The sequence below is a fragment of the Typopeltis vanoorti genome, chromosome 11 (assembly GCF_054136105.1).
Source record: "Typopeltis vanoorti isolate ZY-2024b chromosome 11, IOZ_Tvanoo_1.0, whole genome shotgun sequence".
NCBI classification, from domain to species: domain Eukaryota; kingdom Metazoa; phylum Arthropoda; class Arachnida; order Uropygi; family Thelyphonidae; genus Typopeltis; species Typopeltis vanoorti.
In genome coordinates this window covers 107,735,208-107,750,245 of record NC_143559.1, presented here as the reverse complement: position 1 = coordinate 107,750,245, position 15,038 = coordinate 107,735,208, and the positions used below count along the sequence as shown (strand labels likewise).

At 36.7% G+C, this 15,038-nt stretch overlaps 1 protein-coding gene across 4 annotated transcripts in view; it reads right to left on the bottom strand.

The window, feature by feature from the left end:
• Nucleotides 1–15,038, bottom strand: part of LOC150101919 (uncharacterized) — a 153,086-nt gene that overhangs the window by 53,762 nt on the left and 84,286 nt on the right. For all 4 annotated transcript variants that reach the window (XM_090400263.1, XM_090400264.1, XM_090400265.1 and 1 more), the window contains one exon: nt 7,119–7,245. In XM_090400263.1, coding sequence (XP_090256389.1) covers nt 7,119–7,245 — 127 coding nt within the window. The remainder of the gene's footprint in view (nt 1–7,118; nt 7,246–15,038) is intronic.

Sequence of the window (15,038 nt, the reverse complement as noted above, 5' to 3'; positions counted from 1 at the left end):
CACTGATTGTTTCATTTATCAATTTTTCCAAGTAATTACTCCATACTTCAAGTATATCTTTTTGTCCAGTTTTCATGTCACCTTTATCATCTCTAATTCCTCTTACAGCACTCTTTCCTCCATTTCTGAGCTTCTTCAACAACCTCCAGAATATCTTGCCACCTTCTTGATATTTGTTTTCTATGTTCTTACGAAAGTCTTACCATGACTTTTTTTAAGCTGGTTTACACAGTGTTTAGCTTTCTTACATTTGTCTCTGTATTCTCTAAGATCACAAGCTGACTTATGCGCTAGGACTTTCGATATGCTTTCTTCTTTTCCTTCACTGCCTCTTTAACTTCCTGTGTCCACCATGGAGTTCTGATTTTTCTATCCTTGCAGACAACCTCACCACGTGCCACTCTGGATAATCAATCAATGTTTTCTTCAGGGATTGCCACTGAATGTCCAAGATTTGGTTCCTGTTCTCAAACTCTTTCATTTTTTTTTTTTTCAATCATGTTTGTGTATTTTAGTCTACAGTTCACATCTCAGAGCTGCTCAACTTTTATTAGCTTTAAAATTTTCTTACATGTTCTTCTTTTCAATATTCAATTTTATCCTGTTCAAGACTAAATGATGCTCACTTCCAATTTCAAATCCTCTGTAAACTCTGGTGTCCTGCAATAGGGAGAAAACATTACTATCAACAATAACATAGTCAATGAGACTTTTCTTATTCCTTGCCTCATCTCTCCATGTGAATATGTGCACATTTTTATGTTAGAACATTGGTTAGTAATAACCAGTCCATGTCCTGTGCAGAAATCCAACAGGTATTTGCCATTCTTATTATCTTTGCTCTTTTCTCCAAATTTTCCCAAAATATTTTTGTATGTCTGACAATCATTTCCTACTCTGCTATTTAGATCCCCAACAAATACCAACTTTTCCTTTTTAATTGTGTCGGTTGCTTTCTCTAAAGCCTCAAAAAATTCCTCGAGTACTACCTTAGTAGAACCTTTTGTGTGACCGTAGGCACAAATAAGTCTCACTGTCCAGTTCCCCATTCTAATGAAATTGCATGTCATTCAATATAACAAAATAATTTAAAACGTACTAATACTTTATATCCTCATAGGCCATCAAGAAAATGAACACGAACCTCATCTAATGGATCTCTCCACAATTTAATTATATACTTGTTTGGATAATACATGAAATATCAGTCAACCTTCCTAAGATTAGATTTTTCCTAGGAACTGATTATTGGCAGTGAACACAACATGGTCATTGCCACCTTGAATCTAAAATTAAAACAAATAAAAAGGTAACAAAAAACAAAGGAAAAGAAACAGCATTGAAAGGTTGGAATCAATCAGAGAACAATATAATTCCCACATTATTAATTCCTTCAATACTTTCCTAGAAGAATTCAGAAGTATTGAAAATGAATGCAAACTATTTTCAAAAGCAATTTTAGAAGCAGCAGACACCATGACAAGTAAATCTGACAGGATTATCAAATCTTTGATTACAAGGATAATAATGCAAGGGAAAATATAAGAAACTAAAAAAATAATAACAAATAAAATTAAAACAGCAAAAACCAACTGGATTCTGAAGGAATGTAAGATTGAAGAAGAAGTATAAAGAAACAAACAACCCTAGAAGTGCTTTCCAAATAAGCAGATTAGCAAAACAAATAAATAAAAAAGTAACAAACTAACTGGTTAAGTGAGAATGAAAATAGCAAGCTTTTGACTGGAAAGGTTGAAATCTTGCAGAGTTGGCAGGATTACAAAACTAACCTTTTCTCAGAAGACAGCAGCCTCAATAATAAAAACCCTGAAGACATAATACAAATGACATTGGATGAAGGAGACCTCTCTATTTTATGAGAAGGAGCAGCAATTAATTCTTTAAAGGTGGGAAAACTGCTAAGCATAAATGGAATAACTTCAAAACTACTGGGTAGAACATATCACAGATACTTTGTTCAACATTTGTCAAAATGTATGGAATGATGAATAATGGCCTAATGATCAGCACATCTCCATTCTGATTCCTGTTCCTTAAAAAAAAAGTACAAAATGTAGTAAAAATAGAAAGTATATGTTTAGAGCACCAAGCAGGATTCCATAAAAACAAGAGTACAATAGATCGTTTATTTACAAGACATCTCTTCTTCTTCAAGTGTCATCCCCTAGAAGGAGGTTGGCAACCATGTCACGGAACCTTTTTCTTTCTTTTGCTGCTCTGGAACATTTTTGGTAATTCAAGTGAGTCTGGTCCTTAATGTCTTCAAACCACATTCTCCTGGGTCTACCTCTCCCTCTTTTTCCATCCAATTTCCCTTCTAATATTAATTTCTGAATGCCTTCTTGTCTAGTTAGATGTCCAAAATATTTAAGTTTTTGCTCTTTAATTATTTTCATTTTTGCTTTCTTTAAAACATCTTCGTTTTTCATTTTCTCTGTCCATGGTATTTTCAACATTCTTCTGATAGTCCACATTTCGAAAGCTTCTAATTTTTTCTCTGCTTCTTTATTTAGAGTCCAAGTTTCACTGTTGTAGAGAAGGCTTGACCAGATATAGCATTTTATTAATCTTTTTCTTGTGTCTATATTAATGTCTCTGGATGTTAGAACAGTTTTCATATCAGTAAAGGCTTTTCTTGCTATCTCTATTCTTCTTTTTATTTCTTTAAGGGAATTTCCTCTGTCTGTAAACATTTGTCCCAAATAAAAGACTGAACCTGTTCAATTTTCTTTTGGTTAACAGTTATGTTCAGTTTCTTATTTATTGGTTCTTTTGATATAATCATGCACTTTGTTTTCTTTAGGTTAATGATTAGTCCCATGTCTAAGCTGCTGTTGTAAATTTCTGTGATTAAGTTTTTAAGATTATCTTCAGATTCAGCTATAAGAACTGTGTCATCTGCATACCTGAAGTTGTTGAAGTTCCTACCTCCGAATTTTACATCCATCAGTTCTGAAATATTTTTAAAAGCTTGCTCACTATATATATTGTACAGTAAGGGTGATAAGATACATCCTTGCCTTACTCCTTTTTTGATTTCAAAGTTGCCAGAATATGTATTTTTATATCTTATTGAGGCCATTTGATTCCAGTATATATTTGTAATATTCTGTAGGATATGTATTAATTTCTTGTGACCTATTGAATCAAATGCTTCAGTGTAATCAATAAAACAAAGATATATGCTTTTCTGGTTGTCAAGGCTTCTTTCACATAATGTTTTCAAATTGAAGATTTCTTCTCTTGTACCTTTGTCTTTTTGAAAACCTGACTGAGTATCTTCTATTTCTACTGACAAAGTGCCTTTTATTCTTTCTAGGATTATTCTCAGTAGTAATTTTGTAACTTGGCTTGTTAAACTTATTAGTCTATATTCTGTACATTCAAAAGTTCTTGGAATTTTGGGAATAGTGACAAAGATGGATTTCCTTAGATCATCAGGGATGTATCCTATATCATAGATGTTATTAAAAATAACCTTTAGGTCATTAAGTGTGTTTTCATTTACTTTCTTTAACAATTCAATAGGGATCTGATCAGGGCCTGGTGTTTTACCTGTTTTCATTTGACTCAGAGCGTCAATACATCTCATTTGACAATACATCTCATTGGAGAAAAATATATTGAACATAATAAAATACAACGTCACAATTTACTGATTCCATGTCTGCCACCCTGTCAAAAGCAGCATCCACTTTAGGAAGTGGATGCTGCTTTTGACAGGGTGGCAGACATGGAATCAGTCCTGCTAATGGGTGACTTCAATGCACATGTTGGAACAGATGACCAGACATGGAGGGGGGGTGTGGTTGGGAGGAACGGAGACCCTGACTTTAACGCGAATAAGTTGAAATTATTGGACTTCTGCTGTACAAACAGCTTGTCCATAATGAATACCTTCTTCCAGCACCGAGAAGTCCATAAGTATACCTAGTACAGGGATACACTTGGACAAAGGTCTCCGATCGACTTCTTTATAGTCCGAGCAGACCTAGTTTCCTCAATATTGGATGTCTGTGTGAGGAGAGGGGCAGAACTTTCAACTGACCACCATCTTGTTGTCTGCACTCTACGGCTACAGAAACTAAATTCTACCATCAATGCTGGAGACCTAAGTAGCTATACTGCGTGAAATGAAAGGCATTGGAAAATGAGGCTGTGAGGAAGAAATTTACAGATAACATCTCCTCCAGGTTCAAAGTGATTCCCGAACATACTACAGATGTTGAAGAGGGATGGGAGCTGTTCAGAACAGCTGTCACTGCCTCTGCACTCTCATGATGTCGCAAAAAGTAGCGATGAGCAGTGAGAAAAGGACACCTTGGTAGAATCAAGAGGTCCAAAAAGCTATCTGGGCAAAAAAGGAGGCCTACCTAACATGGCTTAGGGTCAGTAAAGCTCTCACCTGAGATGCGTTTCCACAATGAGGTGCAAAAAGCTGCTGCTGAGGCAGTAAAGACAGCAAAGAAGAGGGCTTAGAAATTCTTTGGAGAAAGATTAGATTCATCCTATGCAAATGCAAACAAGGTATTCTGGCAGACCATCCACCACCTTCGAGGGAGGAAATCGTGCACAGCAAGAGTAATTAAGGCCTTTGATGGTGCACTTTTAACAACCGAGAAGGATATCGTCCACAGATGGAGGGAATACTTTGAGAGCCTTCTTAACCCAGGTGGCCTGGCAGCTGTGGACATCCAAGACGTGCAGATCAGGGTGATGACTAGTCTCACAGCAGAAGAGGTCCATTTAGCAATAAAATCGCTAAAATCGGGCAGGGCTACTGGTGATGATGAAATTCGGCCCGAAATGCTAAAAGTCTTAAATCGAGACAGTGTTCTCTGGCTGACTCAAGTGTGTCAGGCTGCTTGGATATCTGAGCGGGCATCAAAGCAGTGGCAGATAGGCATAATAATACAGTCTTCAAGAAGGGAGACCAGAGAGATTGCAGCAACTATCATGGCATCTCTCTCTGCTCAGCCTGCCTGGGAAAGTATATGCTAGGTGCTTGGAAAGAAGGTGCAGGAACAGAGTTGAGTCAAAAGTTCCAAGACAAACAATGTGGCTTTCGTCCTGGTAGAAGCACAACTGACCAAATCTTCACTTTAAGGCAAGTCTTCGAGAAATCTTGGGAATATGCCAAGAATATCTACACGTTTTGTGAACATGCCGGGTTCCTCGGGATAAGCTTTGGCAAGTAGTACAGGAGTATGGAGTGGATGGCCAACTATTAGCTGTCATCAAGTCCCTGTATGAATGCCCAGAGTTTTGTGTCAGGGTAAACAGCACAAAGTCTGAACCTTTCACAGTCTCTGCCAAGGGTGTGTTCTGTCACCCCTTCTTTTCATAATATTTTTTGGCCTGGATTGATAGGCACAGCTGAAGCAGTGAGTGTGTCAGAATTGGAAGATGTAGCATTGGACGTCTGCTTTTTGCAGATGACCTAGTTCTGCTTAGCTCTGCCATAATCGATCCATAAGACCACAGGCAATAAAAGATGCGGATTTTAATACATTACCAGTGAACTGGAAGGCAAACAAAAAAGGTTGGGTTATAAAAGAAATTTTTAATGAATGGTTCCATCAATGTTTTGTTCTGGAAGTTAAACACTATTTGATGGAAAAAAAATCTGGAATTTAAAGTTTTATTGATTATAGACAATGTGCCTGGCCATCCTGTTTTAGAACAACCGAATGTGGAATTTTGTTTTCTGCCACCTAATACAACCACTAGACCAGGGTGTGATCGCGCTACCGACAAAACTCACTACATAAGAAAAACATTCCAATACATTTTGGATAAACTAGATAAGGATAATTTACTGACAGTTATTGATGTGTGGAATAAATTTTCTATTTTGGATTGCATCAAACTTGCAAAGTTGGTGTTATCAGAATTGAAACCATCAACTTAAATGTATGCTGGAAAGCTACTTGGCCACAATGTGTGAAAAAGAAAAGCCCTGTGCCTTTGCATACAACTGAATATCCCAATAGCATCAGATTAGCACATGTAGTTGGCAGAGAAGGATTTGATGATTTTTTTTCTTACAGATATTGAAGAATTGATGGTTGACAAGGCTGTTAGTGATGACGAAATAATAGAAACTGTCCTTGAGAACCTGGATGAAAAAGAAAACTGACGATGAAGAGATTCCACTCACTGCAGGATGAATTAAAGAAGGGCTTCAAATGGCTAGTGAATTACAAAGTCGTTTTCTTACAAATGATCCAAATACTGAATGAGCTGAACAGTTTAAACGTGAACTGAAGTATGGTGTGATATGAAGAATTATATAAAGATCTAGTCAAAACAGGATCTCAATGATTATTTACAGTTTGTGGTTAAAAAAAATCAACCTTCAGAATTATTAGAAATTAGTGCTAATTTAGTTCCTTTGACTGAAGAAAACATTTCTCCATTACAGTACGAACAGGATGGCCAAAATGTTTCAAGTGGTAGAAGTGATTTCATTCCAGTCTAACGCAAAAGAATGTGGCTACTGTCAGAAAGTGAGTGATGGCGAATAAAATTTAACTAATAACCATATGCACGGGTGTATTTGGGCCTTTTCGAATTTCTGCTTTATTAGTGACACACTATTTTCTTTAAGAAAGATACATATGTATATACTTTAAATAATTATTTAAAATAAAAAATATCCCGTTAAAATTAAATAGTTTTATTCAATGATTTTCATATGTTTTGTTTGAAAATAACTTATTGTTCGTATCGGGTTTTCATATCTGAAACCATTCTTCTATTTTTTCATATGCACTGTATTCTTTTTTACACGTTTTTTTTTCTGGAACCAATCTACCATGTAAATGGAGAATTGGGTGTGTAATAATAAATACAGCAATCCCTCAATATTATCCAACCACAGTAGGAAAAAGAAATCTGCCAGTCAGATAAATGAACAGTTGGATAACTGAAGACACAATTACTTAGTGCTGCCAGAGGTCAGTCAATACACTAATCCATTCAAGAGCTAGTTTATTGAAGATTCGTTCATCTGAAGGCCAGATAATTGATATTTCAGTAAATCAATATTACAGATATAAAAATAAATCAACTTTTATGGTTTTAATTTAACATACACTAAACCAGATATTTTCGGAAATGAGATCCACTGCATTCTGATCTATTGTCTGGGTACTTATGGTCGATACTTTTGTTTCTAGTTTCTCTGATTTTATTCCAACTTCCTTTATTTCATATTTTTCTCTGTATGAATAAATGAAAACATAAGTAACAAAAACATAATTAAATCTTTTAAATGAGCATGTTAACAATACAGTTCAATAATCTTAGTAATTTTGTAAAAGTCATCATCGTCATTATACAGGTATCTCCAAAGAGTCAGAAGACTCACTGTGGGAAATCCATTATTCACACAATACCTATTATACCCTTCCTTAAATTCATTCACTGAAGAAGCACCCACAACTATCTCTGGCAAACCATTCACTACTCTCCAAGCAAAAAATCTACTCCTAACACCCTTGCTAACCACACTCTCATACAACTGCCATTGGTGATGTTTTGTTCTCTTCCTTCTTGCCATGGATAGGATACACACTAAAAAAAGTCTTCAATGTTTATCCTATAAAACTCCTTTAACTTAAATGCTTCTATCGTGTCTCCTCTTTTTTTGCTTATCGGCTAAATTTTGAAACCTATTGGCCATCAATTAATTCTCATAAGGAGCAATCCACAGACTTTTCACAATTATTTTCACACTTGTCTTTGGGTCATCTCCAAGAAATCCAGGGAGTCAGATCTGTACACAGTAGTCTAGATAGGAGAACAATAACCTCTCTATCCCTGATTGTTAGTGTGTTCTTCAACAATCACGTATTCTGATGCACTATTTTGGTTATCTTTGCAATATACCCACTAAACTTCAACTCCATGTCCACAATCACATTCAAGTCCTTGGCCTCATCAGTTTCTTGCAATTCAGTTTCATCAATATAGTATACACCTTCTGATCTCTTCCCAAAGTGCATTACCTTATATCTGGCCACATTTAAACTGGCAGCCATTTACCTTTGCCCATTCTGCTAGTTTGTTTAAGTCTTCCTGCAGGATCTCTAAATATGTCTTGTCAAATCATTTCCTATATCACTGATATGCAAATTAAAAAAGAGGACAAGTACTAAGCTCTGTGGTACACCACTTGTCTTCTCCTGGACTCAACTCCTCCATAAACCACTCTCTCATCCAAATCACCAGATTCATATTCAACCCCATTTGCTCCAATTTATGCAATAGAGTTCTATGTGGAATCTTGTCAAATGCTTTTGCAAAGTCTAGCAATATCACTGAGTAGCAATTTCCTCTTGGGACATCATCAGTACAGTAGTTCAAACAATACTAGGAATAACATTAATAATAATGTTATTCCTAGTATTGTTTGAACTACTGTACTGATGATGTCCCAAGATACTTGTGATGAAATATTTATGAATTAAATAGTCATTACTGTGGTTAGTATCATGTTTTTTCATTAGCAAGGTGTTGGTGCCATTTTCAGACATTCTTGCAGTGTGTATGCTTCTTGGTGTGTGTGTTTATAATGTCTAAGGAAAATCAAATTGCCTGTTGCATGTGAAATTAGGTCAGTTATCTGTTTCTTGAATGCAAGGAATGTTAAAGCAGCAGAAATTCATCGGCAAATTATCAAGGTTTATAGAGAACACGCAATGAGTAATTCAGTGGTACAAAGATGGGTAAGACTTTTTAATGAAGGAAGGACGTGTGCATGATGATGAATGGATCGGATAACCATCTTTAGTGACTGACAATGTGATGCGTTCAGTCGAAGAGAGGATTCGACAGAATAGGGGATTCACTATGACGTCACTCTCACTGCAATTTCCAGAAGTTTCACGTTCATGTCTTCATGAAATTGTGTCAGAGAAACTGAATTATCGGAAATTGTGTGCATGCTGGGTGCCGATGCTTACAGAACAACACAAAATGAATCGGCTGGGCAATGTGTTAGAATTCTTGACATGCTACCATGAGGATGGCGATGCTTTCCTGAGCAGACTTGTCACCAGGGACGAGACTTGGGTGTCGCACGCAACCCCTGAATCCATACAACAGTCCATGGAGTGAAGGCACACCTCACCAGTCAAGACAAAATTCAAGACAATGGTTTCCACTCGAAAAATCATGCTCACTGTGTTTTGGGACAGACAAGGATTTTGCTGGTAGACTTCTTGGGTCAAGGCTCCACAATCAACGTGAGTATATACTGCCAAACCATTAAGAAACTTCATTGTGCGATCCAAAATAAACGACATGGCATGCTTACCAGAGGTGTTGTTTTGATTCATGATAACACCCGCCTACACATGGCCTGCATAACACAACACCTTCTTGCCACCTTTGGCTGGGAACAATTCCATCATTCCCCATATAGTCCTGACCTCACGGCAAGCAACTTTCACCTGTTCAAACAACTGAAATCTTTCCTTGGTGGCCGGCTGTTTCAAGACAATGATGAGGTCAAAGAAGCAGTCAATACATTTGTATTGACTGCTTCTTCTACGACGGAAGAAGAGACAGCAACTTCTACGATGAAGGTATACAACTCTTGGTGCCCCGTTATGATAAGGGCCTGAACAATGGCAGAAATTACGTATTAAAGTTGTGAAAGATGTCTACTTTAATTTCCAATAAAGTTTTTTTTTGTAAGTATATTTTTGTTTCTCTGACAGCCCATTGGAACTTACTTTCTGGATGTCCCTCGTACTTGTTTTCAACTAGTCATTTAATAATATTTAATGATTAGTTTTCCAATCAACAGCTTTTTCTCAAATCAATCTATTATTTGTTGGGTTCCTGATATCATTAGCTCCCAAATTCCAAAACATTTCTGGGATCCATTTCCTACTTTACTGTTTAAGTCTCTAAGAAGAATTAGCTTTTTCTTTTCCTTTATTTTATTTTTTATTACACACACACACACACACATATATCAGCCACTCTCTATAATAACTCAAAAATTATCTCTACTTTTTCCTTGCTAGAATCTTTTATGGGACCATAACCCATCCAACTCACTGGAAGGGATAGAATTGTTGCCGAAGCAACTAAACTATATGCCAGTGTACTGTGTTATTTGCATGTGTTCTCTGAATGACGTACCTGTTTTCTGGGAAGAAAAAAATTCTAAGTTTTTAGGAGGAAAAATCTTGGCATCCCAATACAGTTCATCATTAACTGGAAAGCCCATGTTCCAACAGGTCTGGATGATAACTGCTGACAGATTACAATACAGCTGCAAGCAGAATCATCCTCAAAGTAAATATTTTTGTTTAGTATGAAGTAAGAGCACCCTGGATGTTAATAAAGTAATATGACTGGATGTGATTTCACCATGGATTTTGAGGGAATGCACTAAAGAACTGACAGCTCTGTTGACTGGTTTTTCAATGAGAGGCTGGCTATGGGAAAAATGTTCAAAGAGTGGAAGTAGGGTAAGACAGTCCCATCACATAAGGGTGGTAGTAGAATGGAATTGTCAAACTACAGAGCAGTTTGTATTTCATCAGTAGTGTTAAGATTTTGGAGAAATTAGTGTGAGATCATAAACAACATTGGGCAGATAAGGGTGCTGTTATATGTTTGTTATATGAGTCAACATGGATTTGTTAAGGGGTGCTCTTCTTTTAGTAATTTAATTATCTTTTATAATAAAGTAACAAGAATGGCTGAGGAAGGAAAGGCATGTTCTGCCATTTTCTTGGATTTTAAGTTACAGCACATGAGTTTAGATGTCAGGTTAGTGAAGTGGACTGGGAATTGGCTGAGAAAGTTACAGGTGAGGTACCACAGGCTTCAGTACTAGGACCTGTATTGTTTAACTTTTATATTGATGACACTATCAATAGATTGCAAGTGGATATTCAGTTGTTTGCAAATGATATAAAGTTAGGAAGGGTTATTAGTAACAGTGTAGATATGGTAGTCTTTTGGGAGGATTTGGATAAGCTGGACAGATGGGCAAATGAATTGGAGTAAGTTTAATTAAACTAAATGTAAAGTCTTGAAGTTTGGGGTAAATTGATGAGAGGCTGCATACTCTGTTGGAGGAACTGTACTGCAGGAAATGGGGTAGGCAAAGGGATCATGGGGTGATGATTGATAGAAACCTGAAGTTCAAGGGACATATTGCAAAGGTAGTGAAGGTAGCCCAGAAGACTGCTGTAATACTGAGAAGGACACTGATCAGCAGACATAGAAGAGTTGTGATTCCTTCGTATAAAGCTCTGATCAGACCATACATGGACTATTGTGCTCAGATTTAGTCTCCAGGATTTGAAAGGGATAAATTAATCTCGGAAAGAGTACAGAGGCAGATAACAAAATGATATCAGGACTGTACAATTTTATGAATTAAAGATGTCAAGAAACTATAATCTTGTTTTAATCCTTTCTACAAATGTAAGCAAACAATCTTTGCACATGAAGTCTTTTCATGACTGCTATTTGTATATAGAGGCTAATGACTTCACATCAATTGCCTTAGTATCCCATAATGCAAAGCCCACATCTTTTCAGATCTGTATAATGCAAAACATTATGGTAAGGGCCACTACCCAAACTTGTTTCAACCTTTACTGAGGTCTCATCAGTAGGAGTCAGACCCAGAAGAGATACCAAGGTTGAAGTAATGCAGAAGACATATATTATCCATATACAAGTAGTCAAAAGGTGTCACACCTGATTATCATAATACTCTGGATTAGAGATGATGTTGAAATTTTTTTTTCTTCATTATACTATGAAATAAAGATGCCAAGAAATTATAGTAGTTCCAAAATTCACCACTAGGGGCACGGTAAATGCCAAATGCATGGAATCTTCATATCACACAACTCGGCAAGTGCCAGGATGTTTTAAAAAGAGTGACACAATCATTCTGCAACAAACGATTAGTCATTTTGAAGAAGTGAGATTGTTGGCAGTTAGACCTGGTGGAGGTCACAAACAAATCAGTCTGCAACAAGTGAATGAAGTTGCTACTGCCATTTTGGAGCAGGCCATGAATAACAACATTGGTTCCTGCAGTGCATGTGCTGCATCAAGACACATGGATGTGCCTTACACAACTGTTTGTAAAATTATTCTGCATTTCTATCCATTCATTCATTCAAGATAACCCTGACACAGTTGCACCTGCAGGACTTTGAAAGTCAGCTGACATTCACTTTAACATTTTTTGCTTGAGTGGAGTTGGACACTGCACAGCCATAGATAATTTTGTGGAGAGATGAGGCTCACTTTCACCTGAATGGAGCTGTGACTGCCCACAGCTGCCAGTTATGGATTACACAAAACCTGCATGCAATCCAACAAATTCCTTTGCATTCACCTGAAGTTATTGTCTGGTGTGGGTTCATCATTCGACCATTCACCAGTCGGGTCCTATGACCTGCTCAGTTATAGCCAAGAGGTATCGAGATATGATAAACAATTTTGTTGTACCATAGCTACAGCAGCACTTGTGCATAGATTTAGTCATTTTCATACAGGAGGTTCTTCAAGAACATTTCACAGAAATCAGACTGATCAGCCATGCGTTTCCCACTGCATGGCCACCTCCTTCACCTGATCTGATCTCCTGTAACTTCTGGCTCTGAGGATTTCTCAAAAACGGGGTTTATCAGGATCACCTGATAACTTGCTAGCACTGAAAGACAGCATAACACAATGTGTGCAACATCAGTCCCGACCAGCTGCATTCTGCCATTGAGTACAGCCTATGAATGCATAATGGAGTGAATAAAAAATGTGTTATTTATGTTTCTGTTGCTTTTCTCCTCCTTACATACATACAAAAAAATTACTATATCTATATTCAGTACATAATACAGAGCCCCCAGTGATCAATTTTGGAACTACCCCCCCCCCCCTCTCCAGATATCACCTGCAAAGTTTCATAGCATTTGGATCACCCATTTAAGGTCTTGTGGTTGCACCCGACAAGACCTTAAATGGGGGTACTTTAATTTTGATCACTGTGTATATACAAGGTAGGACAACCTACTTGTGCTTACTACCTACTATATACAAGTAGTCCATTCGTGAAGATATTTCATGCCCAAACATTGTTTGCTTACACTTGTAGAAAGGATGAAACCAAGAACATAATTTCTTGGCATCTCTAATTCATAGTATAAGCAGGTCAAAAAACTTTCAACGTGTACATAAACCGACGGAATGTGGACTGTAAAATTTAGTAGATAAAAGAAGGAGAAGTGATATGATGGAGACATTTAAAATGTTAAGAGGTAGTTATATGGTTGACATTGGGGAGTTCTTCCATATTGGTAGAGCAAAGGGAAGGAGTGAGGATGAGGGGCCAACCCTAGAAGCTGCAAAAAGGAAGTTGTTAGCAAGAGGCGAGGAGTGGTTTCTTTGCATGGAAATGCATTGCCTGATAGGATAGTGAGAGCAAGAATGGTGAATGAGTTCAAGGAGTGGTATGATAGACTTTGTATTGCCTAGGATGGGACTTCACAATGAGTCTTGTGACTCCATAGAGGTCTTGAATAATAATAATAATAATAAAATGTGATTTAAAATTTGTTTAACCTCACTGTACATTCCTGCTACTTTTTATGGAAAGTAGCAGGAATGTACAAATGCTTAACTGTTTTATAAAGCACTTTAAGAAATAACTATTCTCTACATTACTGTGTTCCTCTGCTTGATTATGCTGTTTTTGATGATATGTTGAATCTGACTGAAGGATGAAGGGATTTTCATTTTAAGTTTAGCAGTATTTTAACACAATACCAAAAGAACAAATTATATAAGATATTTCATGTCTAATATTTCTGTGGTTTAACAAATATCCATTTAATTTCCAGTATGGAGAATGTTACCTAATGAGAATTAGATTTTATTACAGTAAACAATAGAATCTTACAAGTTTCATAAGTTATCAGCCTTGCATCATAAGTACTACAAGACTTGTAAAAAAAAAAATTGGAAAAATTAATTACACATAACAGATTCTTCATGAATTTCAACAGCCTAGTATATATAAATAAAGTAAAAAAAAAAAAAAAAAACCACATTGGATTAACAAATGTGCAAGCATTTGAACAAAGCTAGTTGTTGCTCTCACATTCTGTGGCATAAAGCATGCTGTATCCAAACTATGAGGTTGTTAGATTTCTGATGAATGTAGACCAAACTGGTTGTAAGATTAAATCTTCGTTTCCATTGCACTATGTGGGAGTACTAACATTTGTTTGAATTTTCTTAAAAACCGTTGTGATCAATTACACAACATTTCTGTTTTTTTGCTAAAATATTTACCGGCCAGTATTTGTTGTGTAAAAGGCTAATCTGTATCTGTGCTTCCATTTCTTCTTAATATCCTTTATGGGTTCAGACATGCAGCTCTCTCCAGACTATTCTGTCTAGCCTACACAGAAAATGCCACAAGAGTAATTGGAAGGTACTGTTGGAGGCATGTCTAAAATTTGTTAATTGTTGCCAGTTCATACCCATTGAAAGAGAGAGAGAGAGAGAGAGAGAGAGAGAGAGAGAGAGTATGCCTAAATTAATGCAGTTCTTCATTCATTTTTTTTCTGATATTCTGAAGACGTAGGCTCTGACCTGAAACATTTTTATCATGTCTAACTTTTGTAACAGATGGTGGTGTGAAGCTGGCAGCATGTAAGAATATTCCAGTTGTAGTTGGTTTTCTGCATGCTGAAAAGGATTAACCTTTCTTCTTCCTCATGATAACTAATAATTAAGGAATTGACAGCGTACACTGGAAATATAAATTAAATAAACTAAAATATATATTTTCCGATATTTCGGCAAACATCACGTTGCCATCTTCTTGAGAACTTATTACAAAGACAAGTGCACACAAGTACTACATAACAGCAAATGAGAACAGAAGCTAGGAAGTTAACGTTTTCCTAAAGTCCTGATGGTGCCCCCTGGCGGGCTATATTGGTAGTTCTTGGCCTTTGGGC